The sequence below is a fragment of the Mchenga conophoros genome, linkage group LG12 (genome assembly GCF_057382185.1).
Source record: "Mchenga conophoros isolate Kocher_MC1m ecotype Shallow Benthic linkage group LG12, M_conophoros_male_GT1.1, whole genome shotgun sequence".
Lineage (NCBI taxonomy): Eukaryota > Metazoa > Chordata > Actinopteri > Cichliformes > Cichlidae > Mchenga > Mchenga conophoros.
The window spans coordinates 20,156,630-20,180,459 of NC_140537.1; the positions used below are offsets into that span (position 1 = coordinate 20,156,630).

The 23,830-nt window shown below is 40.1% G+C and overlaps 2 protein-coding genes and 1 long non-coding RNA gene across 3 annotated transcripts; 1 reads left to right on the forward strand and 2 right to left on the reverse strand.

Annotated features, from left to right (window-relative positions):
* Positions 1 to 205: 205 nt before the first annotated feature.
* On the forward strand, positions 206 to 9,118 carry ankrd13a (ankyrin repeat domain 13A). Its single transcript, XM_085294323.1, has 15 exons — positions 206 to 694; positions 1,761 to 1,896; positions 2,188 to 2,312; positions 2,401 to 2,446; positions 2,784 to 2,927; positions 3,020 to 3,209; positions 3,892 to 3,958; positions 4,047 to 4,128; positions 5,718 to 5,779; positions 5,867 to 5,997; positions 6,093 to 6,250; positions 6,376 to 6,504; positions 6,590 to 6,750; positions 6,857 to 6,921; positions 7,183 to 9,118. Exons 1-15 carry the CDS (start codon positions 587 to 589, stop codon positions 7,379 to 7,381), a joined length of 1,803 nt encoding a protein of 600 aa, XP_085150449.1. The 5' UTR covers positions 206 to 586; the 3' UTR covers positions 7,382 to 9,118.
* A 222-nt stretch (positions 9,119 to 9,340) lies between these two features.
* LOC146562519 (uncharacterized) lies at positions 9,341 to 11,419 on the reverse strand. The gene is made up of 2 exons (XR_014894656.1): positions 11,254 to 11,419; positions 9,341 to 11,042 (listed from the first exon to the last, which is right to left on the reverse strand). It is a non-coding gene; the product is annotated as an uncharacterized LOC146562519 (long non-coding RNA).
* Positions 11,420 to 14,130: 2,711 nt separating this feature from the next.
* On the reverse strand, positions 14,131 to 20,970 carry slc6a4b (solute carrier family 6 member 4b). Its single transcript, XM_085294324.1, has 13 exons — positions 20,746 to 20,970; positions 20,153 to 20,287; positions 19,840 to 20,059; positions 19,558 to 19,696; positions 19,292 to 19,426; positions 18,249 to 18,352; positions 17,277 to 17,404; positions 17,057 to 17,169; positions 16,766 to 16,897; positions 16,462 to 16,561; positions 16,245 to 16,345; positions 15,563 to 15,730; positions 14,131 to 15,466 (listed from the first exon to the last, which is right to left on the reverse strand). Exons 1-13 carry the CDS (start codon positions 20,945 to 20,947, stop codon positions 15,386 to 15,388), a joined length of 1,758 nt encoding a protein of 585 aa, XP_085150450.1. The 5' UTR covers positions 20,948 to 20,970; the 3' UTR covers positions 14,131 to 15,385.
* Between the last annotated feature and the right edge of the window lie 2,860 nt (positions 20,971 to 23,830).

Genomic DNA, 23,830 nt, shown 5'->3' on the forward strand with positions numbered 1-23,830 from the left:
TGGGAATTTACATGGTTTGTTTAGCTAATGTCTGCACGATATAGCAGCGCTACATTTCAAGAATTCAAAATATGGGAACCAAAGTTAGACAATATAGAAATCACTTTATTTAGTCATAGTACTAACAATGAAGGTTCTGCAACCCCCACGTCGACATGCTAAATGGTTGATTCCAGACTGGGACTGTCTATTATTTTTTTAAGGCGATGATTTTAACTACGAGTGCTGTTTCATTTGTTTTTAGCCTAAATGATTTTTTGTAAACCGTATATAAGGTGTTCCTTTAAAATTGACCATTAGGTTACCTTAATCAGGCGATATTTAATGGACTGCGAGTCTGTTTCTATATAGAACACCCCTGTCGTTGCTGGGAACTACTCCTGGCACTTCCTTGTTCAAAAGTTTTATTTAGGGGAAGGCTTGGGGGGGAAAGTTGGTCACCGGATTGGTTATTCCTTCGACGCTGCTGTCAGACATTAAAGGCATGGATCAAAGCTTTTTGGCGTAACTACTGTGGCTGTCCCAGCTTTTCTCATGGCTCCAGTTGTTAGAGGGTGGCTAACGTTGCACTGAAAGAAAGAGGAAGATGTCCATGGCTAACATTAGCGAAGACATCAGGGTGAAGTTTCCCCTACATTCCGCAGTGTGGGAGAATGACTACAGGAAGCTGGAGCAGCTATTAACATCAACGCAGGTTGGTTAAAACCACTGGCGAGGTTGGTAACTTTGGCACCGATACTCAGCTAGCCGGACTAAGCCAGGAGTGAGCTGCTGAATTTCCGCAGGCAGGCAGTTAAAGAAGGCCAGTGGTGTTTACAGATGCTCCGCAGGCAGCCACATACACATGACACTGAGTAGCGCAGCTTTTTACGCATCTATAAGTTTGAAAGCTTTAAAAGACAAAAAAAACCAAAAGTCTTCCGGTACAGACTGGTAGCTTGTTTCCAGTTAAAATGTAAGCTTCTGTCCCATTTCACTGGATTCCTCAAATACACTGATTAACAGAGAGCAGTACGTGTTTTATCACTCGCATGCATAGATTTGTTGTTTATTTTTGCACTACCTACAGTAACTCGGCATTGCTATTTAGCTTCAAAATGGAGAGATCCAGTAGCTCAAACAATAAGAAGTGTTAGGGATGGGTATTGATAAGAGTTTATTGATGCAAATGCCATTATTGATTTTCTTTATAGGTCAGATTGGTTTTTACTGTCAACTCAGTTTCATTTTCACTGCTTGGACAAAGTGTAGGGGGAAATAAGCTTGCATGTGACTCAGGTGTGTAAAAAGTGCCGCTATCACGAGTCTGGTGTCACTGTTGTGCAATCTGCAACTTTTGGAAAAACATGCCATGTGTCGTGAAAAGATTCGATGTTTTGGGGGGTTTATGATAATCCGATGAATAGTATAAGCTCTAGATTCCCATCCCTACGCCGATAATTACCTCAATACGTGCTTGAGAGTGTATTTTATTTACTTAAAATGGACAATGCAGTTTGACATAGTTCCAGTACAGAGCATGAAACTGATGTGCCGCACAAAGAGTTTATAGCTGTTCCTAATTTTCAGCCCTTGTTGGGCTTATACATCCAAACTATACAATTATTATGATTCCTCTGTACTGACTCCAGCAGTTTTATATCATTGTTAGCCATGACCAAATTGCATGTTGTTGACTGCACTGGTTATAGTAATCGCTTGGAGGTTGTTATGTCAGCTCGGTAGTATTTAATCTAAACGGGCACCTTATTATTTTTCAGAATGACATCGAGGCTGTGGATCCCAGAGGCCGAACACCTCTGCACCTGGCTGTATCACTCGGGCACCTGGAGTCAGTGAGAATCCTGCTGAGACATGGCGGTCAAGTGACTAAAGAAAATGCCAATAATTGGACAGGTTTGTTACGAAGCTAGCTACATAACAGACAAGGAGGGCTAGGATTTGGATTGGTTTGTTGGTTGATTTTCAATCCCTGCTGTCTATAACTCTACCCGTCATCTGCTGTTGATGAGGTTTCTTGTAAATATACTTATCCAAGAATATCAACTCCTACCACAGCAGTAAAATGGTTTCTTTGGTCTTTAATTTCATTGCTGAGGTTTTTAATGGTTAATCGTTTCTCAGGAAACGGATGCTGTTGCATTAAAAGGTTTAGTGGTTTGTTTCTGCTTGACTTTCTATGGGCAGTGCTGCAGGAAGCAGTCAGCACAGGAGATCCAGAGATGGTTCAGTTAGTGCTTCAACGCAGAGACTACCTCAAAGCCTCCACTGCCCTGGGAGGAGTGCCTGAGCTGCTGTCAAAGATCCGAGTGGTGTGACTTCATATATTTTTGCCTTTTGCTTGTCATCATTTGTAAGTGTGCCTGGAAACATTTATAACATTTCTTTTGCTCTTTCTAGTCTCCAGACTTCTATATGGAGATGAAATGGGAATTCACCAGTTGGAGTAAGTTTTTTTTTGTTTTTTTTTTTGTGAGTGGAAATATATATTTTTCAAGTAGATTTTTAAAGTAGACAAGTGTATAAATAGTATTATGTTCATGCAAAAACAGCTAGTTTATCAGAAATCCAGTATGCAAAAGAGGGATGGTTTCAAAAGTTGTTTTTTTTTTTAATTTAAAGCAGCAGTCTATTTTTAAAGATTGACACTTTTCCTGTGCGGCTTCATCAGGTCACACAGGAAAAACTACATACCTGCCTGATGGCAGGTGAAGTATTTGTTTGCTTAAGTGGTGTTTTTCACGTATGGATGCTTTTTGTTTCTGTATCCTGTTGTTTCGCAGTTCCTCTCGTGTCCCGGGTTTGTCCGAGTGATGTTTGCCGCATCTGGAAAAGCGGCGCCTCGCTGCGAGTGGATGTTACTCTTCTAGGCTTTGAGAACATGACCTGGATCAGAGGGCGTAGAAGCTACATCTTCAGAGGAGATGGCATGTGTTTACACTCCCTCACACAGACGAGTTTTCTTTGCTGCTGTTTTGATTAAAATGGTCTAAGCGACTCCCTGTCTGCGTGTCTGCAGATTCATTTGCAGAGCTGATGGAGGTGAACCATGATGATGAAGTCGTGGACATCGAACGCTTCAACATATCCCAAGAAATGGAGGATGTGACGTTAGAGTCAATGCAGCCAGCTGAGCAGGAAGTTGCAAAAAGGTTGACGACTCCTATTGTCAACACCTACTTGGACACAAAGGATATTGCTTTTGAGAGGTAAGAGGCATTTATTCCTCCTTGTTCCTGTTTTTCCTCATGTCAGGAAAGGATCTAAATTTGTTTGATAAGCTGCGACAGAACTCCAAAGCTATGCTACTTCACGAGAGTTGGCTTCTCATGGCATCTTGTTTCAGTGGAATTACTGCCTGAGCCAGGTTACTGTGTAACCCATTAGAGTTCATGATCACCACCTCTGATCTATGGATGACATTTCCAGTAGTATAAGATAATAAATATTTTGAGGCCTTACATGGAATATTCTTAAATTTTTCAAAATTAACACGTCAAACCAGAATCTAACATGTTAAAATAGCAGGGTAGATGATTCTCTATTAAACAGTATATTGAGTTATTATGGAATTTTTACATGAGATATTCAAGCTTTTTCTTGTCTGTCCTTCTGGAAACTGTAGCATCTAAATGCAATATTTATATTTAGTACTTTTTTTTTTTTTGTTGTTTATTCAACATCCAGCTAGAGGACATGTTATCACAATGATGATGACGACACAGGTGACAGACGGCATCTTACTTCAGCTATCCTTACATTAGTAGTTGCTGTTGCACTGTTGGATTGTGAATGTATTTGAATCTAAAGAACAACGATGAATCTCTTCTATTATGATGTTTTATGTTTTCTGGATATATACCAGTCTTTTGTTTTGTGTTTTTCCTACAGGACTAAGTCTGGCATTTGGGGCTGGAGAGCTGATAAAACTGAAGTAGTCAATGGATTTGAAGCGAAGGTATAGAGAAGTTATAAATCAAACCAGAATGTGTTTATAAAATGTGCTGGTTTTATTACCTGACATTGTATTTTTGTCATTTTCTCAGGTTTTCAGTGTGAACAATGTAAATGTGGTAATCAGGACACGGACGGAGCATCTTACAGACGAGGAGAAAGCCAGGATAAAAAGTACAGTTTTTAAGTATTTCAGTATATATATTGTTTTTGTTTGCTTTTGGGGGGGGGTTTCAGCACATAGTTTAAATGAACTGATCAGTGACAGCATTAATTATTAAGTATCCTTTGAAAGAAGCTCAACACAGCCGGGCTTTCTTTGTGTTAGCTGGCTCACAAAACCTAGAACCTAGTTGATGATAACGGATCTGTTAAGCCAGACTTTCTGCTTCAGGCTCTGCACAGACAAATAAAGCAGACATGGAAATTTCTTTAATTTGTCAGTGGATCAAAGTTGTATTTATTTTTTTTAAGTTTAATAAACATTTTTGGTGTTTGTTGTGTGTTCTAGCAGCTGCAATTCCTGCAGTGTAAAGGAGACTTATCAGCAGATTGGAAGCAAGCATAAAAACACTTATACGTTTTCTGCATCGCCAAAACAATATATGCAAATTTTAAGGGACCTGCTGTGATTTTACAGCTTTGCTTCTTTCATTATATCAGTAAGGTAGGGCTTAATAACTTAACTTCCCCCATCCTCCCAGCAGAGAAAACAAGCTGTAAACAAGAGCACTCAGGGAGATCTCCTTCTGCAGGGCGAGGGCTACACTAAACTTCAATGTTTTATGATGTCTTTATTACAGCACACGGTTTTCAGCCTGTTATGGTGTCATTGTGACATCATAGCGTGTCGTATTTGGTTCATAGCTCCCTCCATGCCCTTTCATATGAATATAACTCTCATGATATATTCTAAGAGTATATATTTTGACAGGTTCCTTGGAATGCGTTTTTCACAGTGAACTTTAGCCTTTGGTGCTAAGAATGAAGGTGAAGGCAACCTGGGTACTTATGTGAAGTTTGAAGATGATCTATAAAAATTGTGGGTAATATAAAGTTTTTACAATTAATTTTTCACACTTGGTGTGACCTTGACCTGATTTTTTTTTTTTTTTTTTTTACCAAAATGACATCAGCTCAAGAAAAAGGTATCTTGATAAGAATGCTAACAAACACATACTAAAAAAGAACCAAATCCATACACCTACCCTTCGGGAGGAGAAAAAAGAATCAATGAAGTCGTGGTATATTTTAAACTGAAACTCTAAACATAACCTTTGCCCCACAAGATTATTCATTCAGCACAAGTTACCATAGTGATTTAGCCAGGTAAAACGAGAGCTGCTCTTGTCACACCAAAAACTCCAACTTTAAGCTTGACATAGCTCGCTAACCAATTGATCTCGCTTTGTAGCGCTCTAGTATTAATGTGGCTATTATTTTGCCTTGTATCACTCACCTAAACACCAGCACCAACACTGGCAGGGTCGTCCTCTCTGACATGTATCCCTGACTGATTGAGGCAGATCCATGGATGCCCCATCCACTAACCCAAAGGACCCAAAGTGTCAGCGAAATAAAATAATAGTAATAATAAAGTTTAATTGTTGATGCCTTTCAAAACAACATGAAATCTGCTGCCAGTTCAAAATGCCAGGGAAGTGGTTTGAATGTTGTTATAGTCAACTTTTCTTTACACTCATAACAGAACTGAATCTGAGTGCTGATTGGCTGCTTTTCTTTTGTTTTTGGTCTTTCCAAAGGTGAAAGAAACATCCTGGAGTCTCTACTGGGGACTGTGGAGCAGCACATAAATGCGCAAGGAGTAAGTTGTTCCTTCAGCATTATTGTAAACGTGATACATTTTGTTGCCATGCACCTGCTTATTTTTTGCGACTTCATCATTCTGTAGGACCTGACTCTCGAATATGCAACTGCCAACAATCCCACTGCGATCACTCCAGAGGAATACTTTGATCCCGACTTTGACCTTGTGAAACGAGACATCGGCCGTCCTATTGAACTGAGCATTCGAACACAGAAGTAATTTCAAGTGTTCTAAACTCCAGTCCACTCATTTTCCTAGTTGTATTGTGGAATTTAATGTTTCACTTTATCTGCAATCTCCTCTCACGCAGATTCAAAGGAACATTGTGGATGAGTGAGGACCATCCCCTCTCCCTGGTGGAGCAGGTAACCCCCATTATCGACCTCATGGCTCGCACGAGTTCCCATTTTGCAAGACTACGAGACTTTGTAACCCTGAAATTCCCTCCTGGATTTCCTGTTAAAATAGGTATTTTTGCAGTTTTATGATTTTTATTTATTGTTATTTTTTTCACTAGAAATTTTGGATTTGCAGAAGCACTCTGATACCCTTTCTGTTGTCACTTTGGTATCTCATGTGGCCCTCTCTTTCAGAGATTCCCCTGTTTCATGTGCTTAATGCCAAGATTACCTTTGGTAGTGTAAATAAATGCAGCACTGAGGAGGAAGCGAACACATCAGCAGCAGCCACACCAACATCCACAGGAGACGATGAAGCAGCAGGTTGGAAAGCAGATGGTTTATCCAGAATATTTAAACACAAAACGCACGATTGTCATTTTAAACTTTTTTTATCCACCCTACCCAGCACCACCTCCTTTCCAGGTGTGTCCCTCGGTGTTTGAGGTACCTGCGAGTTATCACCGTCGCGGGGGAAGCCGCCACATGCCTGTGTCCAATAACGATGAGGAGCTCTTACAGTACGCCATCCATCAGAGTCTCCTGGAGTCTCGTCAAGGCACTGGCCAGGTCAGAGCAATCGTCACTGATACAAACTTCTTTTTCATGCAAATTTCCCCCCCCCCTCCCCACATGCTGAAGACTGTAACTTCCCCTGGTGTTTGTGTTTTTGTAGGAGGGGCTCTGGGATCATGTTGATGGGGACTTCGCTGATGTAATGCCGATTAACCAGAGTGACAGGTAGGAACAGATTAACAGTGTTACAAGTAACTCTGTTACTGAGTGTTTTAATAGAAGGTGCTTGCAGCTTAGGAGGCCTAGGGATTCACATGGTTGGTTTTGTAGTGTTTTTAGTCAAACTTTATCACATATTTATTCTGCGCACCTTAAGTCTGTTCAGTGTCCACCTGTGAGGATGATATTCTGCCTCGCTGCCTGTAAGCATCAGTAAAGGCAACAGGAAAAAAGGTGAATCTCAGTTTTATCCTGTTGACCTTCTAGGAGCATCCCAGAGGGGGTGCTGGTGGATTATAGAGACACCTCCAGCCCTCCCAGCTCTGCCTCTGCCTCTAGCCCTGATTCAGACCTGCGTCTAGCAATGGAGCTTTCTGCAAGAGCTCAAGAGGAAGAAGAGAGAATGAGGAAACAAGAGGAAGAGGAGCTGGAGAGGATATTGCAGCTTTCGCTCACAGAGAAATAAAGGGAATAAGAGGGAAATATAAATATTAATAATAATTATAATAATACAAATTCTGCTGATCCAGAAAGCAACCACCACACCTCAGTTTTCCTTCCTAACCACTCTCATCAACTATGCAACTGCAGATCTCTTTCTACAACAGATAATTCTTACACAGCCAAAATCAAACTGTCTGTATCCAATATTTTTCAGAAGGTATTTTGGTAAGAGTATACTCTTTTTTTTGTATATTTCTATCTCAGTATAGTGTCTCCATCGTCACGCTTCTTTCCTGGACTGTTTGAGATCATTCTGGATGGGTTCTACTTTTTATTTATTCAGTTTCTTTGTTTCAGTTCAGACTCACAGCGGCAACTTGCAGGTATTTCTGTCACTGTTGTCTCGGGTGAGGGTTGAGTCAGTGTAACGTGGTTCTGTGAACAAAAAAAGTTTGACTGACTGCTCAAAGGTGACTTCATATAGTGTCGGCACACAAATGTGATATTCGCGGCCCCGGCAAACAAACACAGCAGTGCTGTCATTGTAAAGTCTCCCTACATAGTCACTTGGTTGAAGATATTGGACTCACTGAAAAGCAGAAAACTCAGGGTTAGCAGTTTTGTTTTGTTTTTGTTCCTTTGCTTTGGAATAACTTTGTTAATCAGCTGTAAAACTGACAGAAGTTAGCCAGGTAAATGATTTTAATATGGTACCACTCTAGCATATCGTTCTATAAGAACACTATGCCAGTGTTAAGTTGGAAAGGTTTGTTGGGTTGATTCAGATGTTCATATGTAAATGTGTCTTCTTGTACTTTGTGAATGTACTCTCTACAGATGGAGTAGAGCATGTTGCTTTGAAAGAAATTTGAAATTAGCCGCATGGTGTAGTATCTCTTTGCAAAAAGGATAAAGGGGGTGGTTGGCTTTCCTTTCCTGTCTTGAGCTTCTGGTGAAAATTGACTTCTCTTTTCTTTTTTTTCTTTTTTTTTGTAAATTCTCACTGAGCAACTTCACCTCAATTCAGAAATGCAATAGCAAAGACCAGTCTGTCTGTGGATTTATAATAGTCATGCAGCTGGGAAGCAGTAGTTCCAAAGGGCAGTCTACATTTTGTATCCATGAACAACTCAACACCTCTGTGCGGAAGAAGGATAGCAGCACAGACCCTGAGGTCAAGCATGAGCGCCATACGTTGGGGTTTGATTTTTTTTTTTCCTTTTCTTTTCTTCAGCATGTGCCAAGGATTGCTTCGCTCTGATAACACGTGGTGGAGCTGAAGCGTGGCAAAATTTATATGCAGTGCAACTCAGACTAAACTGTTTAAATGAGTTTCTTTAAAATTTTGTAGTTTGAAAAACAAGGTGTCTCAGCTGTGTGATGCCAAGTAACACTCATTAACCACTGTCAATGATTTTTACTGACAACCAACCACTTTATCAGAGGTCTGTGCGACTGACTGCATCAGAAGCTTCAGCTGAACAGCTACTAACTGTAAAGATCAAGTTGCCAAACTGCTGAAAAGTCAAATTTGAAAATGGTAGCTTTAGTTAATTTAATGAAAATCTTTGCAGTGCGCCATTTGAGCTGTAAGGTTTTTTTTTATAATAGGTTGAAAGTTTCAGAGAATGTGTCAGTTTTCAAAATGTTGTGAAATAAAAGCACTTTATTTCCATTACTGCATGCTTCTTTTTTTTTTTTTTTTAATGTGGTGTGTGTGACCATGAATAGTTGCCTGTCTCTATGTGTGAACTCTGTGATGGACTGATGACCAGAGTGTGAGTCTTAGATAGAAAGTACTTACATAGAAAAAGCATAGAAGTGCTTGTATGAATGAGTGAATGAGGCGAGCTGTATGAAAGTGCTTTGAGTGCGCAGAGTAACAAAGCACTAAATAAAAACCAGTCCATTTACTGTTTGATTTTATCCTGCACATCAGGTTCAGTCATGACCAGATCAAAACAAAGACAGCAATGATAACTTGCTCTCACTTTTTAATCTCAAAGTTTAATGCTTGCAGAACTTTTGCTTTTCATCAAACAAAAAATACAACCAATCACAAAATTTCCAGCTTTGAAACCCAAATAAATAACACATGGTGCTCTCTTTTTATAAAATACAGGCCCAGATTACTACTTGTGCCATTAGGTGAGCATTTTAAATCAGTTTTGTCTCATTCTATTTACAAAAGCAATTTTACATAAACTAATATGCAGTGGAGCCAAAAAGCCTTAAAAATGAATCTGAATTTCAGAATATCTACCCCCTATTTGAAAATGATAACAGCTAATAGCAAATGATTCAAGGAGTTTCTTGTGATGTGTATCATCTTAAAGTAGTTCCTGCGAGCCCGGTGTGTTGGCTCCTTAGCAGTAATAATATTCTCCAAAACCAGAAGGGTGAAGGATGTCTCTGATGAAACCAGTGGTTCTCCTTGGTCAGGGTGGAATCAACTCAGTACAAGTATCCATCTCCAGAGCACTTTGGGTTTAATGCACTGTTATCCTTCTCTCTCTCTCTGCATATACCCTTGTGCTACTGACACAAATCTCGCATTTACACACCTACCCAACCCAAGAGACCACCGCTCCTCCTCTGAGACCAGACTAGGCGTGGTTATTTCAACTGCACTTTTTATTCTTCTACTTTTTATTTAGAAATGTCCTTATCTGTGATGGAGTTGCTTTTAAGTGACAGTGAACAGCGAGGTTTAGATGGAGCAATTTCTGGAAAGTTTTAATCTGCGATCTTTGTCTAGTCATAAAATGTGATTCAGTTTCTTTTGCCACTATCACCTGAAGATGACACAGGTGATAGTGGTAAAGCAGTTTTCTGCTGGAAACATGAGGCCCAGTCTCAGATGTTTGATCTCCACTGTATCTGTGTTCACTTTAAATTATATTAATAATTGACCTGAGATCAAGATAAATTAAAGACATTAAAGATACACTGATCAGGCATAGCATTATGGCCACCTGTCTAATACTGCGTTAGTCCTTCTTTTCCTACCAAAACAGCCTTGAACCATCAAAGCATGGACTCCACTAGCCCCCCCGAAGGTGCAATTTGAGCTACTGTAGCTCAAATTGCACCTTCGGGGGGGCTAGTGAAAATGTTGCATTGGGCCAAGTTGGCCAGCCGTTACTCTTGACATACATCAGTGAGCCTCCATGCTTGGACCACTTCTGATAGAAACTGACCACCGTACACCGGGAAGAGCCCAAGAGACCCGCAATTCTGGAGATGTTCAGTAGAGTTGGCTATCACAAAGTGGCCCTCAAACTCACTCAAACACCTATGCTTGCACATTTTCCTGCTTCTAACACACCAAATTTGAGGACATAATGATTACTTGCACCCTAATATAGCCCACACTCACCAACAGGTGCCATGATGAAGACATAATCACTGTTATTCACCATCAGTGCTCACAAAGTTACGCCTGATCTGTGTTTATAAACTAACTGCGCACACTGGGCTTTTTGGCAGCTGCTTTTCCCTCAGTCGGTTCCCATCTGCACATGGTTACGGCAACAGAGCGGGTGTAACTTTGCAGACAGAACAGGATTGTCTCTCGGTTCATATGTCCTCCAGATTTCAGCGACGAGACAGCGGTTTGTAGACGCAGACAGCCATAATGATCATCAGCACCAGCACCACCGCCAGGACACTCCCCAGTGTGACTGTAAGGACAAAAACACAAGCACAGCCAATAAAAACAGACTAACGGGCAGACAAGCGCGACGGGTTAACTGGTTACACTGGTTTAAAGGTTTCTGTTGCAGTATATAGTTGTGGTCGCTGGAGACTAAAGAGAAATAAACACCTTGAACCTTACACCTGGATGTCGGGATCATTGAACGGCCCCTCCACAGGCCTCACATTTGTTCTCACCTAAATTCTGCTTCTGCAGGACCACATAAGCTCTCTCGGCCACCCTGTAGTCGTCGGGCTGAGCGATAACCAGCGCATTAAAGCACATTACTGCAGCTTGTGTGAGAAGATGCAGCATCTTAGCAGTGGAGGATGGAGATGGAGGATGAGGATGACAGCGAGGGGTTTCTTCTTCCGCTATAGGATCTGGGTCCTAACGCCGTTGGATTATTGTATCGTGAAACTGTCCAGAACAAGGGTGTCAAACAAAAGGCCCGGGGTCCAGAATGGGCCCGGCAAAGAATTCAGCTGGACGTCTTGGAAAAGACGAAGGAGCGCATGCATTTTGTACTTTGAATTGTTTTTAATACGTTTGAGAGCTTTTCATATTGATGAAGATCCTCCCCACAGTCTTTCCTATTCTGTTCCTTCAGTCTTTTTATCTTTCACACGTAACGTAGGTGTCTACAGCTGTGTCCCCACCAACTCCCTCGCCCTTTGTTGCCTTGTGTGTGAACATATTGTCCCAGTCTCCCCTAGGCCCTACTCCCGAAAGTGGATTAAATTAACAACTCTGAGCTTGTTTTTAAAATTTTGAGTTTGATGAACACGCTTCGTGGAATAGCCCTTTGACTGGTTACAGCTCAACTATGAGACTGAGAGATTATTCATCTCAGCCTAGTAAGCTGAGCTAACTGTAGACTCTCTCAGCAGCTCTGACACTGAAAGCTTCAGGATGGTGGAAATACAAAGTGTACAAACTCTTTTCTCTTCTCCGCAACATAAAACAGTCGTGTGGTGTCTCTCACACTCTCAGTTTCTGAAATGTCAAAGAGCAAAGAAGGCTCGTTAGAAAGGTTGAGCTCCTAGAAGTTATATTTTAATATAATTACTCTGCGTGACTGGGGTATAATCTCATCGTTTATAGACAAGTGCACACCATTGCAAACTCGTACAGCTGTTGATTACATGCTAGAAAGGCATAATGAGTGTTAAGAAATGTCAGTCACGGTGACCTGAATGTAAAATCGAAGGCTTCCTGGATACATTTATCACAACAAGACAGCATTTCATAATAGCATGAAGCCAGAAATTGTATTGTAATGGAAGGCATTTAAAATCATAAAGTTATGACCTTAAGCTTAACACAAAAATATAAAAGGACTCATCATTATCAAATCATTATTGTGTGTTTTTTAAAGCTTTTTCAGTACGATGCAAAGTGTCTTCAGATAACAGCTGACATGACTTAGCAATATAGAAACCGAATTAAATTAAATTTTAGTTTAATCAGTGGAAAGTATTTTTTAATTCAGCAGTAAATTAGATGATCAGTCAGTTGAGTTGCTTAACAGTTAGACCTCCAAGTGTCATCAGACCATCTGCTGCAGTTAGGATCACCTCAGCCATCTGTGAATATCAGGGCTAGGCAAGTGAAAGGACCCTCTGGAAGGGGATGGAATCAGAAGTAAATGAGCTGGGGAGGTCGCCGCCTGAGGAATTTGGTTATTTTGGGAGTTTTAATTCCTTTTATTGTTAATACAAGTGTTTGAAGTTTTGCATTCCTTATTCTAGTAGATTACAAGCTTTATTTCTTGTGGCATCTATGAGTGTTTGAGTCCATTTTTTTCTTATAACTCCCCAGTGATAACTTTCAGTTTTTCATCCTGTGTTTTCTTTCATGTATTTGTTTCATGTATAATAGTAGTTTTGATCATCGTGGTTTCCCTATCTGTTTCTCTGTGTTTATGTCTTTGTCCTGCAGTGTTCCCTCGTCTCTGACTTTATGTTCAGTCCTCATGTGTCCATGTTAACTATGTTTCCTGCCTTCGTATTTGTGAATATTCATGTATTTTTCAGCCTCCTTTGTTTACTTCCTGTTTAATTTTAAGGTTTGTTATCTTTTGTCTCCTGTGTTGATTTTGCTTCTTGTCTTTAAACAAAAACCCAACAAATAGATGGCTCAGGAGATAACACGTGTTGCCTACTAGTCAGGAGGTTGGTGGTTTAGTCCTTAGCTTCTTTAGCCTACCTGTAGGCTAAAGAAGCTAGCTTAAAATGCTTATGCTAATCGGTGGTAGAAAAGCATAATACCCAGTATCAGTCCCTTTGTTGTTGAATCTCTTACAACTGTCAGATGTATTTTGTGTCACCACTGGTTAAATCAGCAACTAGAAACTACAGCCATGTACAATGGACACCAACAAGTCAGAGAAGAGTACAGTCAAGTCTAACTGCCTGCACATGTGATGAATGAATGTTATTCCTTTATTTCTATTATTCACCCCTTGTTAGAATTATTAGCATTAACTGGAGGGTTTAACAGTGTGTTCATGCAGTAATTCTTTCCATGTATACTGTTTCTAAAGCTGTCCATATCAAGCAGGAGAGAACCACCTATTTAGCGTTGCCTCTTTTATGTGTCTCCTGTGCTTGCCTGTTCTCTACTTCAATAGCAGTCACTGACACAAAAGGGCTTTGATCTGCACGTCCATCACCCAGCAGCTCATTGGGGAATCAAATGTTTCAAAACCACTTCCCACTCTCGTATATTTTCATACCTGTCAGCCTTGACGTGATGGAGCCGTGCTCAGATAAAACTCTGAAGGGTAGCGTTAGCGGAAATTGTACATGTGTGTGTGTCTGTGTCAGTGTGAGGGCCTGAGGAGATCAGAAGGTTTAAGCTGCTCTATTCGCCCGTATGTGGATGGATTGTGGATGTTGCAAATTAGCTTGTTAATTAGAATATCTAATAGAGGTGAACAATGACAGCCAACAGCCATTACAAAGACACGAAGATCATCATGTGGAAATTACAGTTCAGGAAAAGCACAGGGTGTTTGATATAAATAGTGGAATTTAAAAATCTTATGCAGTGTTTTTCTTCCTTTTGTCACATTTAATCTGTTCTATTGAAAAGGAGTACAAACGATAAAATACGCCATTTATGCTATAATTCATTTACACACACATGTCTACAGAAACCACACCGAAGAGAACAGAAAGCACAGAACAATCATCAACCTCGGGCATCACATCGTTCCCTAATTGTAAATAAAGGATAAAGCATTTCAGATAAGGTAACACTAAAACAGAGCTACTATTTATATGCAAAACACAAACAAACAAGCAAACAAACATTTGAACAGTCTCAAATTAGAAAGTGGAAATATTGTCTGGAGAGGCACAGAATCCATAGATATCAATACAACCTTTCCAAGTTTTGCAAATACAGTATAGCATGTATTCATATTAAGGCAAGATAGGCTATCTGGAGTTAAATGAAGCTATCAGACAAAGACCAGAAAATATTCAACAGTCTCATTTAAAATAATCATGAGATTCTTTTACATATTGTATTAGTGTCTACTTTAACTGTGAAACATACACTCACAGTTATGATAAGAAGATTACACTTTTAACACGGTCTTTGTCTGAGAGTCTCACTTACCTCCACTGCAAACACTAGTAGGGAAAAAAACAACTTTTTCAACTTTGACTTCTTCAAGCTGCTGCCTTTAAAATCCTATGCAAGCACTGTATTACAGACCTACTGTCTAAATACAAAATACATCAAATACACTGTAATACACTCTTTTGTTATTTACCTCAGGTTTTGGTTGTAAATAACACGAAATGACTCACTCAACCGAGATTAACTATGATAGCCTCACTGCTGCTACAACTGCAACACTGATGATCCCACTGTTAGTAAAGCTGAGCATGCAAAGCAACAACGTACATAAAATATAGAAATATTCCCATGTTCCTTGGCATCATCTATCTTTATAAGATGAAAAGAGACCACAGATTTTACCACTTAACTTGTACAACCACAAGAAAGCAAAACGAGAAAACTCTAAACTATCCTGGTGACGCAGGTCTGAATCGCTCTCTCTCTATCGTTTCTGTTTCTCTCTCTCACACAAACACACACACACACATAGGGCAGAGATATGAGTATCTCAAATCCTCTCAAAATTAAAAATTTAGCAGCATTTACCTTTATACAGAGTGTACATACGCAGTGAGAGTTCAACACCATTAACTGGTAATCAGTCATAATGTTAGATCATGTTTAGGTTCAGCCATAAACAAACCTACAACTGTGGTTTTAATGGCAATCTAAAAGCACACAGAGATGTTTATCTCTCTATGGTACAGTGGCCATGTTGAGGTTCTCAGCGTGGATGTCTGGTATTGTCCTCTCGGGCCTCAGACACACGGCCAATCTCTGTGGAAAACAAGGGACGCGTGCAAACGAAGCAGAGGTTAGATTAGAAGAAAATGCATCAGAAACAGTTTCAGGACTTTGCACGCATCCACCGACCTGTTTGAGGGAACCAGGGGTCCACACCAGCTTGTAGACCATGTAGATTGGGACCCAAATGAAGGATGATAAGCCAACGATGTACCCGACTATGATGCTCCAGTCCGGGTACTTGTAATCAAACAGTGCGAGGGGTGGTGCTTTCAGCAGGGAGCTCACAATGATATACTGAGAAGATATGGGATACGCAGCATTTCCATATATGTTAATATATGACCTGTACTGAGTCCATTATTTAAAAATATGTAAAAGAAGTCTTATTGGTGTAGATTTCTAATTCTAAAATGTCATCAGGACAACAACCTTATAGGTGGATGCAAATAAGAGATTAGGGTATCAAACAGCATATGTCTGTGTGCATGCTAGAAAATATTTAAGGAAGCTACTTCACAAAGAGAAGAATTTAATCTACAGAGGGGGCACTGAACTGTCTGCTCTCTTCAACTTTAAAGGCCACTGCTGAAGCTGTCTTTTGATCCTGCAATGAGCTTTCTCTCATATCCTTGTCTGCTACAGCTCACTGATCTCTGAGTGGCTTAACTGGATGATGCTCATTTGACCCAAAGAACTATGTGTTAAAGTATTTACAATGAGTGAAGATAACTAAAAGATCTTGTCGTTTTTATACAGCATAACCGCTGACGTTACGACTGAACCTTTGGGTGTTCAGAGTATCTCTCACCCCCAGAAACGCAGGACTGATAGCAACCCAGCACACTTTCCAGAACAGTCCCGGGGCTTTCCCAAGCATAGCCTGAACGTCATTGCTAAATCGATGGATTCCTGAAATCAGCAAAAATAATACAATCCCTTATAGGTCACCAATTTATACTGGTGATAAAAGAAACAGAAAACTAGTCAATAGATTTCTTCTTTTTTTTCCTTTTTTTTTTTTTTACCATAGAACCAGGAAACTGCAATAGCCTCAAGGAAACCCACTGCAATAATTGAGCTTCCAACTCCAAACTCCTCCAGCAGCTTCACCACGTAGGCACCACCCTGCCAGTAAGATTTTACAATCATTGATCATCAGTCAGCACTCATTTCCCCTCATTTGAGCAGCAGACAGTAGATAGCACTACTCCAATTTGCTACAATGTATCCAGAGCATTAATTATAATTGAAGGTAATTGTTTTAAAATATTGAGGCGATGCTTTTTGCTCTCTCGGGATTGATCAGGATATAAAACACGAGTAACTTACATTGGTAAGGGTGCTCAGAGAGCCTAAAAAACAGACAACCACCAAGCACAGAACAAAAAGTTCCCGTCTGTGATAGAACTGATCTGGATATTCATCCAACACAGCAGTGATGATCGCCTCCAGCCCTCCAAACTGAAGCACACAGAGACAGCTGTTATCATTAGAAACATGTAGAGAAGTGTAAGGATGTTTGAAGTTCATGAAATAAGAAATATTGGACTGAATTTATGAATTTGAATCTGTGGTAGTAATCATCATGCACTGAATACTTCTAGGTTTCTCATCTCGTACCGTGCTGTCCAGTCCCAGTGTGATCATCATCATAAAAAAGATGATCGCGAAAAAGGTCGAGCCCATCATGTTTGCAATGGCCTCTGGGTAGGTGATGAAGAGTAGGCTCGGTCCTTAAAAGCACAGAAATGAACATGAACAGATGGGAGTGAGTATCTGTAATTATAATAGTTACAATACATTTTATTTAAAACAATGTTTTACTGTTTTGCCTGCTGACCTTTGTCTCTGGCTACATCCTCAACCTCCACTTGCCTCATCTCTGCCATGTAGCCCAGCACCGTAAAGATGACGAAGCCCGACACAAAGCTGGTCAGACAGTTTACCAAGCTGGTCACGATGGCGTCGCTGCCGAGGAGGAAGCAGCGCAGTCATTGAACTTACTTATAGAAAAACACTTTCTTAAACAACAGGTCTGTTTGCAGACGGAGGCAGAAATGACATTTTCAGCATTTCGCCTGGTTTTCTTTACAAATTTCTTAAAACTTTTTCTGAGACACTTAGCTCACACACACCCAACAAGCCGACAAGATACTGTTTGCTTATAAAGTATAGAATAAATAACTTACAATTAACAGATAATAAAGAATACATTAATTACACATGGAGAAATTAAAACTGGAATTTGCATATTTGAGTTTTTTTTTTTTTTTTTTTTATTTGTTTATCAAGAGATTATGGAAACGTATATACATTGTATTGTATGCATCTTACATGACATATTTTCTCAAACATTTCTTTCCCAATCATTTTAACTTTTTCTTGTTAAACAAAAGAGAAATTAAAATACAAAAAACATATTTGAGTTTTAATTTGTATCACACTATGTTCAGCTTTTTAAAAAAATTGGTTTATTTTTTTATTTTGGAAATTTATTGCTTAAAATTGTATCGTGCAATTTATCACATTTTTTTCTGAGGTAAAAGAAAATCACACCTCAAAAACCTCAAGTCTCAAAAACTCAAATAGTATCAAATAGTGTATCAAATGTGACACACTAGGCGTTACGGGGATAATGTTTCCAAAGCTTGTCATTAAAATCAAACACAACGCTCAAAAGGAGATGTGTTTTCACTCGTGCAATGGTTTCAGCATTTCACCCAGAGCATCAGTCTTTACTATTTAAGCCACAACCACAGTTTCAGACAATAACTCAGTGTCTCATATGTCAGCAGGCACTGAGGGATCTTACCGATAGCAGTTGTTTGTGAAAGAGTTGTAGCTTGAAAGAGCCAAGAGGACCCCGAACCCTGGGCCCAGAGAAAAGAATATCTGAGCAGCAGCGTCCACCCACACCTACAAAACACAGAGGCAAAAATGCTCTGGGATGCTGTAGATTATTATGGTATTTAAGAGTATTAAAATAAATTGTCACTGATTAAACACCATCTAATTTTTCTTGTTTTTTTTTTTATTTTATTTTATTTTGCCAAGCAGAGATTGGTTGTGTCAGTGGTACAGTGGGTACACAGCTGTATGCAGGGAGATCTGAAGAGCAGCTCGCATTCGGCATTAAAAAGAAGAGGACAGCGTTGGATATCGGGGAGGGAGACAGAAAGGGAGGCTTTTGTTAATGGCAGAAAATCTAAACCAATTATGCATCTTATTATCCTGCTCTGTGGCTTATTTATGCATCTCATTTCATCTCATCCATATTCTCTTCTAACCAAAGCACTCACACATGTTTTGCAAACAACAGCAGCGAGCTAAGAAGGAAGATGAGAAGGCGCGATAGATAGAAAAGAAATACAGGCTGATTCTCAGGGGACTAGTGGGTAGAATTAAATGAATATTTGGAAGATCCAGCTGTGCTGCATGTCTGAGTGTCATCATTTTAACAAGTTAAATATGCATTGGGATTTCTCCTCAGTGTTGGTTAAAATTATCAAGAATATCAACTTATTTGAGTCATTTCACCAGGACCTGCTAAGTGTGAAAGTTCTAAGAGGTTATAAGCACTTTTTTCATATTAGCAAAAAAATGACCCTGCTATAGATAAAATGCTGCTCTAAAAAGTGGCTGCATTGATTCTTCTCACATCGGTGAAAATAAATTATTCTTTTATTTACTTAATTTTTACACATGTCAAATGAGACTACAGGTAACTGAAAACGTATTCTCGTAGAACAAGGGTTTTATGGATCGTTTAAATTAACAGCATTTGTTTGTTTGTTTTTAACTTTAAATAATTATATAATTTATAACAAACCAGCTGGTCCCCCAGCTTCAACTCACACTGGTCTCCAGCAGCTTTCCCCACTGTGGTTTGAGATAAAACACCACACCTCTCCAGGCTCCTGGCAGAGTGGCGCCTCGAATGAGCAGGATAAAAAGCACAATATAGGGCAATGTGGCGGTCACCCACACTACCTGGTGCAGAGGAAGGCGATATATCAGAGTTGGAAACAAAGGTGTAAGAGAACCAGAAATCTAAGATAAAATCTGTGATTCAAGCAAAGAACATCCATTGTTGTGGCAGTAAAGCGACAGCAAAAAACTACCTTCCCTGAAGTCTTCACGCCCTTCCACAGGCTGAAGTACACTATGGTGAAAATGAGAAAAAGGCAAAGCATCAGCTGCCAGCGAACCCCACCAACATCTCTCAGCCCAGATGACTTGTGGATCTCAAGAACATTCCTCCTGTTGAAACAAAACATGGAACATCACGTTTTCAGCAACAAGATCATATTTCCCAAACAAAACCACCAGCTTGACTGTGTCAAGGATTCCCGCACAGCCGTGTACCTATGTGGTTTTTGCTACTCACACTTACATGCACTTACGTGTAAAATTCCTCTGCCGGAGACCTGGAGGCATTTGTCCAGGTGATGTTGTCCATGCCAAAATAGTTGGTGCAGTCGGGGGTGTTCCACACATTGTCGCAGTTAGTCCAAGGCAGGATGCTGGAGAACGAGGAATAGAAGTAGAAGAGGGCCCAGGCGATGATGGTGTTGTAGTAGAAGGACACATACAGAGCGATGATGCAGATGGCGTATCCTATACCTGAAACACACCAGGAAATGAAAAGAGCTTTGTAGCTGCAAATAAAAAATGTGTTTTGTCCGCACATGATCTGTCGAGCAGCTCAGGCCTCACCTTTGAAAATGGGACAGATGTGTTTCCATATTGATATGGCTCCAGTTCTGTGAAACTGTCCCAGTGCCAGCTCCATGTAGAAGAGCGGAACACCACCAAAGATGGCCATCAAAATGTAGGGAATAAGGAAAGCACCTGCATGGAGAGATGACATCTGAGGACATTTGTAAATGACAAAAACACTAACTTAAACCTGATTTTGGTTCCCATCCCAGCTTAAAGAGTGAATCTGCATGATTTAAGTGAAACTGACCCACTTGTTAGAGCAGGCAAAGAAAGAATTGTCCACATAGTCCTGTGATTCTTTTCCTAGTTTTTGTCCCCTGACCTAAAAATCTTATCTTAATATGAACTTGTTAAGCTCTTTTATTTTTTGAAATTATAAACAAAGACCAAATGCATTTCAAAGACTTTTTAATTGAGTTTCTAACGGATGGATGCTCTCTTCAGCACCATGGACAGTTTCTGCTGTCATCTTTTTCGAGCAGAAACTGTGAGATCAAAATCATTTGAGGACAGAACAAGTTTTACAAACAAAGTCCGCACATCCTAACTTATAGATCGACCTGCTTTTAAACCTTTAGCCTACTTACCGCCACCGTTTTGATAACATATGTACGGAAACCTCCAAACATTCCCAAGGTCCACAGCAAAGCCAATCACAGACAGGAGAAAATCCATCTTTTTGCTCCATTTGTCTCGGGACTCCGTCTGCGTGATGACCGGCACCGGGACCGCGTTGTTGGTGCTATAGCCGGGGTTCGGGGAGCTGTGGTGGGTCAGACTGCCGGCCATGACCGCTGAGTCCTGTCGGGGCACCGGACTGTGAAAAGTCAGGCAGAGGAACAGCTCCTCAGAGAGGAGGATGCTTCTCCTGTGATGATGACAGGGTCGAGTGGGAGGAGTTGTTGGTGCTACACTTGGGGATACCTGTCAGTAGAAATCATACCCTCACTTTTTAACCGTCTTTCAACTAAAACGTCCAGGATGATTTACAGACTCTAAAGCGACGATGCTAGAGTTGATCAATGCGATAACTCACTTTAAAGGCGAGAGGCCTGTTTTTGAACACGGTTGAATTTCACCAGCAGCAAAGACTGATGGGATTGCAGCTTTACTCACATTTTTTTTAAACTCCTTTCCCCTGAACGCATCATGATGTGCAGTAAAGTGAATGTTGAAGTTTCGCTGTGTAAGTCATCTCTTGCACGTCACACCATCGAAATTCAAAACTCTGCAACCTCATATTTTCTCTTTTTATCAATATGAATTAGAATTTGTTGCCGCCTGAAACTCAAACTTTAGAATATAAAGACTGAATTTGGATGAATTGGTACATTATGATCCTCATTTTCTGGGGATATCAGTGTCTTTATTTTTGCAAAAAAAGGCCAAGGAAAATTGATTTCAACATCTTATACCTGAAACATGAGTGAAAGATTAAATCAAACAACAGGCTTCTGACACAGTGTAACAGTAATTTTAACTAGTGTGCAATCGGTCAGTTTGAACTTCCACAGATTTAATACAGAAAGCCATAAACGGCACCTTGGACCATCTTGGTTTGCTGGTCCTGTGGCATCATATAGTTTGGTGAAGACAGCAAAATAGAATCACAGTAGCTTAACTGCACTGATTAGGGAAACCTAATAAAATGAATTTGTAATCAAATCTACCGCTTTTAGCACTGAGTAGTTTGAAAAGGCTACTAACTGGATAGTCAGAGAGCCATGGTCATGTAGGTCTGTGAGCGGAGAGAGTGCATCAAATGAAGTTACTTTGGGAAATGGATATGACACAGGATAGGACAGGAGACATCCAGTAATATCATAAAATTGTCACTTAAGAACCAAGTTGCAGCCGCACTGTCTGGCCTGGTGTCACATGGTTTACTGCCCAGCTTCCCCACCTGAAGCTGGGGCAACGTGCTGTGCAGAAGGATTGTTTAATAACTGTTGTTTTGGCCCTTTCCTGCTAAATGGACATCAAAGGAGAAGCAAAGAAGAATATAGATTATTTCCCCTTCAAGTTAGCACCTCTCCGGGTAATAGACAGAGAGGGAGAGGCAGAGAAAGTTATAATACAAGTGATAATATTATTGTCAGAGCTAGGATGGAGAAAAGCTGGGAGGGAAAGGCTGTGGTTATCCAGCCGAGGTGTAGGGGCCCCTGAGGGCCAATAACATAGCAACAAACCATACATTACTGGCCTTCTCAGACATACAAACCTGTCAATCTGCATTGGCATACATGTGCAGAAGAGCATCAGACTGACAGGAGCCTCCCTCACATGCCCTGGTGTCTGTTAGAGCACGTCGACTCTAATCACGCATCGACATGTGCATGTTGGCTTCTGCCAGAGGCTCTGCTGACAGGCAAAGAGGCCTGTATGACACAGCATTGTTATTTCTAAAGCTGGTGTTGGTGTGGTTTAAAAATCCTTTGAGTTGTTGTCATTTAGAAAATAACAAAGTCCCTAAATTTAACCTTTTTCATCTGTTTTGTATATTTATATCAAAATGTATTTAAATCAAGTTTTACTGCAACCCCTGTTATTTGTTATTTGATCTGTCCACTTGCACCTTGTTGTGATTCATAGGAACCTGTCCATTTTTTAAAATACATTTTTCTTCCTATACAGAACAGCATTACGCTAAAAGGCTGCAAATAAATGTGGAGTGTTGATGTTTGTGTGCGTTGAGCTGTGGTCTAAAGACAAACATTGCTAATTAGGCAGAGGATAGCTGGTGAGGAGTTTGGTGTGCTGTGCCGTTTACTCAGGCAGAAGTCCTGTTATGACACTTAACACGACATCCTATTACCTCACATTAACTAAAGGTGTGAGTCACCCCAGCCGGGGAATCCTGGGTTAAAGAGGATGCTTGTGAGGAAAAACAACATGGGGGGAGAAAGGGGCCCAACCCTGCATCCCTCAGTCCCCTCAGTCTGTCATCTTGTGTTATCACTCCATCCTTTCACCACCTGATTCACCTGACAGCTCAGTCCTCCAGGCGTGGCTGGACTCATGGCCTTAAGATCTCCCACTCTATAGTTCACTCAAGTCTACTGTGGTTCTCCAACTCACATTGCAGGTTTCTCTAATGTGTTCTGAGTTGGATGCTATGAGAAAAAAATAAAGTAAGTGCAAAATTTAAATAAAAGGTGAAAAATGGTGATCCACGTGGACCTGCTGGTTATTTTTCTTCTAATCACTGGGTATAAATATATATTACACAGTCGCCATCTTCTGGACAGTGTGAGTTATAACTCTTTGTGGGGATTTTCTGTTGCAGAATGACGCGGTTTTTCAAGCTTTTTTTATTTTTAATTTTACAGAAAAATAATGAAGAGTCATATCTGGTTTGACATGCAGTAGAGTGTTACAGTAGAACAGATGAGGGGAAGAATGGATCTTCATATATATTTTATTTTATTTCTTTTTATTCTCTTTTGCGCCTTTTGTTTTTATTTTATTCATTAATTTAGTTAGTTATTTACTTATTATTTTAGTAGTTACGGTTAATCAATGAATTTTATTTTTTTATTTGTTTATTATGTTAATAACTGATTTTTATATAATAATTTTACCCAGAATTTAATTTAATTTTAGTTTTGTTTTGTTTGGCATCTTAATTTAACCGTTCTTCTACATTTTGACCACAAGATGGCGTAAGGACAA

Coding starts and splice junctions, on each gene's coding strand:
- ankrd13a (XM_085294323.1), top strand. CDS start 587: ATGTCCATGGCTAACATTAGCGAAGACATCAGGGTGAAGTTTCCCCTA. Junction 2,313..2,400: donor TGCTGTCAAAGATCCGAGTG/GTGTGACTTCAT, acceptor TGCTCTTTCTAG/TCTCCAGACTTCTATATGGA. Junction 6,251..6,375: donor TGGATTTCCTGTTAAAATAG/GTATTTTTGCAG, acceptor CCTCTCTTTCAG/AGATTCCCCTGTTTCATGTG.
- slc6a4b (XM_085294324.1), bottom strand. CDS start 20,947: ATGGCCGGCAGTCTGACCCACCACAGCTCCCCGAACCCCGGCTATAGC. Junction 19,697..19,839: donor CCGGCAGAGGAATTTTACAC/GTAAGTGCATGT, acceptor TTGTTTCAACAG/GAGGAATGTTCTTGAGATCC. Junction 15,467..15,562: donor CCCCTGGTTCCCTCAAACAG/GTCGGTGGATGC, acceptor TGTTTTCCACAG/AGATTGGCCGTGTGTCTGAG.